This window comes from Otolemur garnettii, unplaced genomic scaffold (genome assembly GCF_000181295.1).
Source record: "Otolemur garnettii isolate 467f Iridium unplaced genomic scaffold, OtoGar3 scaffold00117, whole genome shotgun sequence".
NCBI lineage: Eukaryota > Metazoa > Chordata > Mammalia > Primates > Galagidae > Otolemur > Otolemur garnettii.
The window spans coordinates 1,806,425-1,807,723 of record NW_003852512.1 but is presented as its reverse complement, the minus strand read 5'-3'; the positions used below and the strand labels follow the sequence as shown (position 1 = coordinate 1,807,723).

At 50.9% G+C, this 1,299-nt stretch overlaps 2 protein-coding genes across 6 annotated transcripts in view; one reads left to right on the top strand and one right to left on the bottom strand.

Moving 5' to 3' along the window:
- Window positions 1-1,299, top strand: part of FGF13 (fibroblast growth factor 13) — a 528,354-nt gene that overhangs the window by 500,520 nt on the left and 26,535 nt on the right. The gene's annotated exons all lie outside the window — the stretch shown is intronic.
- The window catches only part of LOC100964489 (heterogeneous nuclear ribonucleoprotein F), a 2,101-nt gene that overhangs the window by 438 nt on the left and 364 nt on the right, over window positions 1-1,299 (bottom strand). Inside the window, 1 exon segment of the mRNA XM_012809934.2 lies at window positions 1-1,299. This exon segment is cut by the window's left edge and continues 438 nt beyond it; it is cut by the window's right edge and continues 46 nt beyond it. Coding sequence (XP_012665388.2) covers window positions 198-1,299 — 1,102 coding nt within the window. The 3' untranslated portion in view covers window positions 1-197.

The following is a 1,299-nucleotide window of genomic DNA, read 5'->3' as shown; positions in this document are numbered from 1 at the left end:
TAGTTTACTCAATATCACATGCTAGAAGAAAAGTTTGCATGAGAAAACACTGAAGAGGTAATTTTTTTAATCCAGATTTCACAAACTCATGGTGCAAAATGGGTCCCCACAGCTTCCTCTAGAGTTATAACTGCTCTTCATTGCTGGTTGGCTGCCTGTGAAAATTTGATTGAAAAAACTTAAATGTTCCTACAAATCTAGTCGTACCCACCCATGCTGTTCTGCCCGCTGTAACCAGCCCCGTAGCAGCCGCTGACTGACTGGCTCTCCAGCCCACTGTAGGTAGCCTGGGCTGCTGACACCCCCATGCCTTGCATCACCTGGCTGCTGTATGCCCCATTGCTGGCCCCTGTTGTTGAATTCAAGAAGAGCTCTATGTATCTGTGCTGCATGTTAGCCCTGTCTTTGGACATTGCCGCCACAGCCTCTTCGTGAGTGGCAAACTCTACGTCTGCTTCGCCGGTCACTCTTCCATCTGGGCCAATCTCGATATGCACTCTCACAGGGTTGAGTGGAGAGAAGAAGTTGTAAATGTCATTCTCGGTCGCTTTGTATGGCAGCCCCCTCATGTGGACGCAGTGCCCAGTGGTGCTCTGTACTGCGAACTCACCATCTCCGTATCTGTGGTCATACATCCCAGAGAGACAGTAGCTGAGGTCTCTCCCAAATAGGTCAGTGGTGAAGCCGTAGCCATCGCTGAGGCCACTGTACTCTTCATAGCCACTGTAGCCTGCACTGTAGGCACCAGGCCGCATCCTATCCAGGCCAGCTTGCTTCACGATGCCAATATATCTCCTAGCTGTGCCAGGGCGGTCATAGGGCCCTGGCCGCTGCACAGACATGAACTTTAGAGGAGGATCAGAGTATGACCTAACTTCCTCCTGACTGCTCTTGAACACTTCTATATACCTGTGCCCTATCCCCTCCTTGTGCTTCCCCAGAGCCTTCTCAGCTAACTCCTGGGAGGCAAACTGCACAAAAGCTTCCCCCGTTATCTTGCCCTCGGGGTCCACAGGTAATGTGATCCCGTTTGGCACGATTTCCAACCCTGAGAAGAACTGGACAATTTCTTCCTTTGTGCATCCAAATGGGAGTCCTCGAAGTCGGACGAAGCCATCATTGGCGCTGTCAGCACTGTTGGGACCGCTGTGCTTCAACACCCAATCCATCTCGGTTCTGTGGGACTTGAACACCTCGATGTACTGGTGTCCCATGCTTTCCCTGTCTTTTTTCAGGGCCATTTTTACATCATCTTCTGATTCAAGTTCAACAAAAGCCTCACCACTCTGCCTGCCCTCT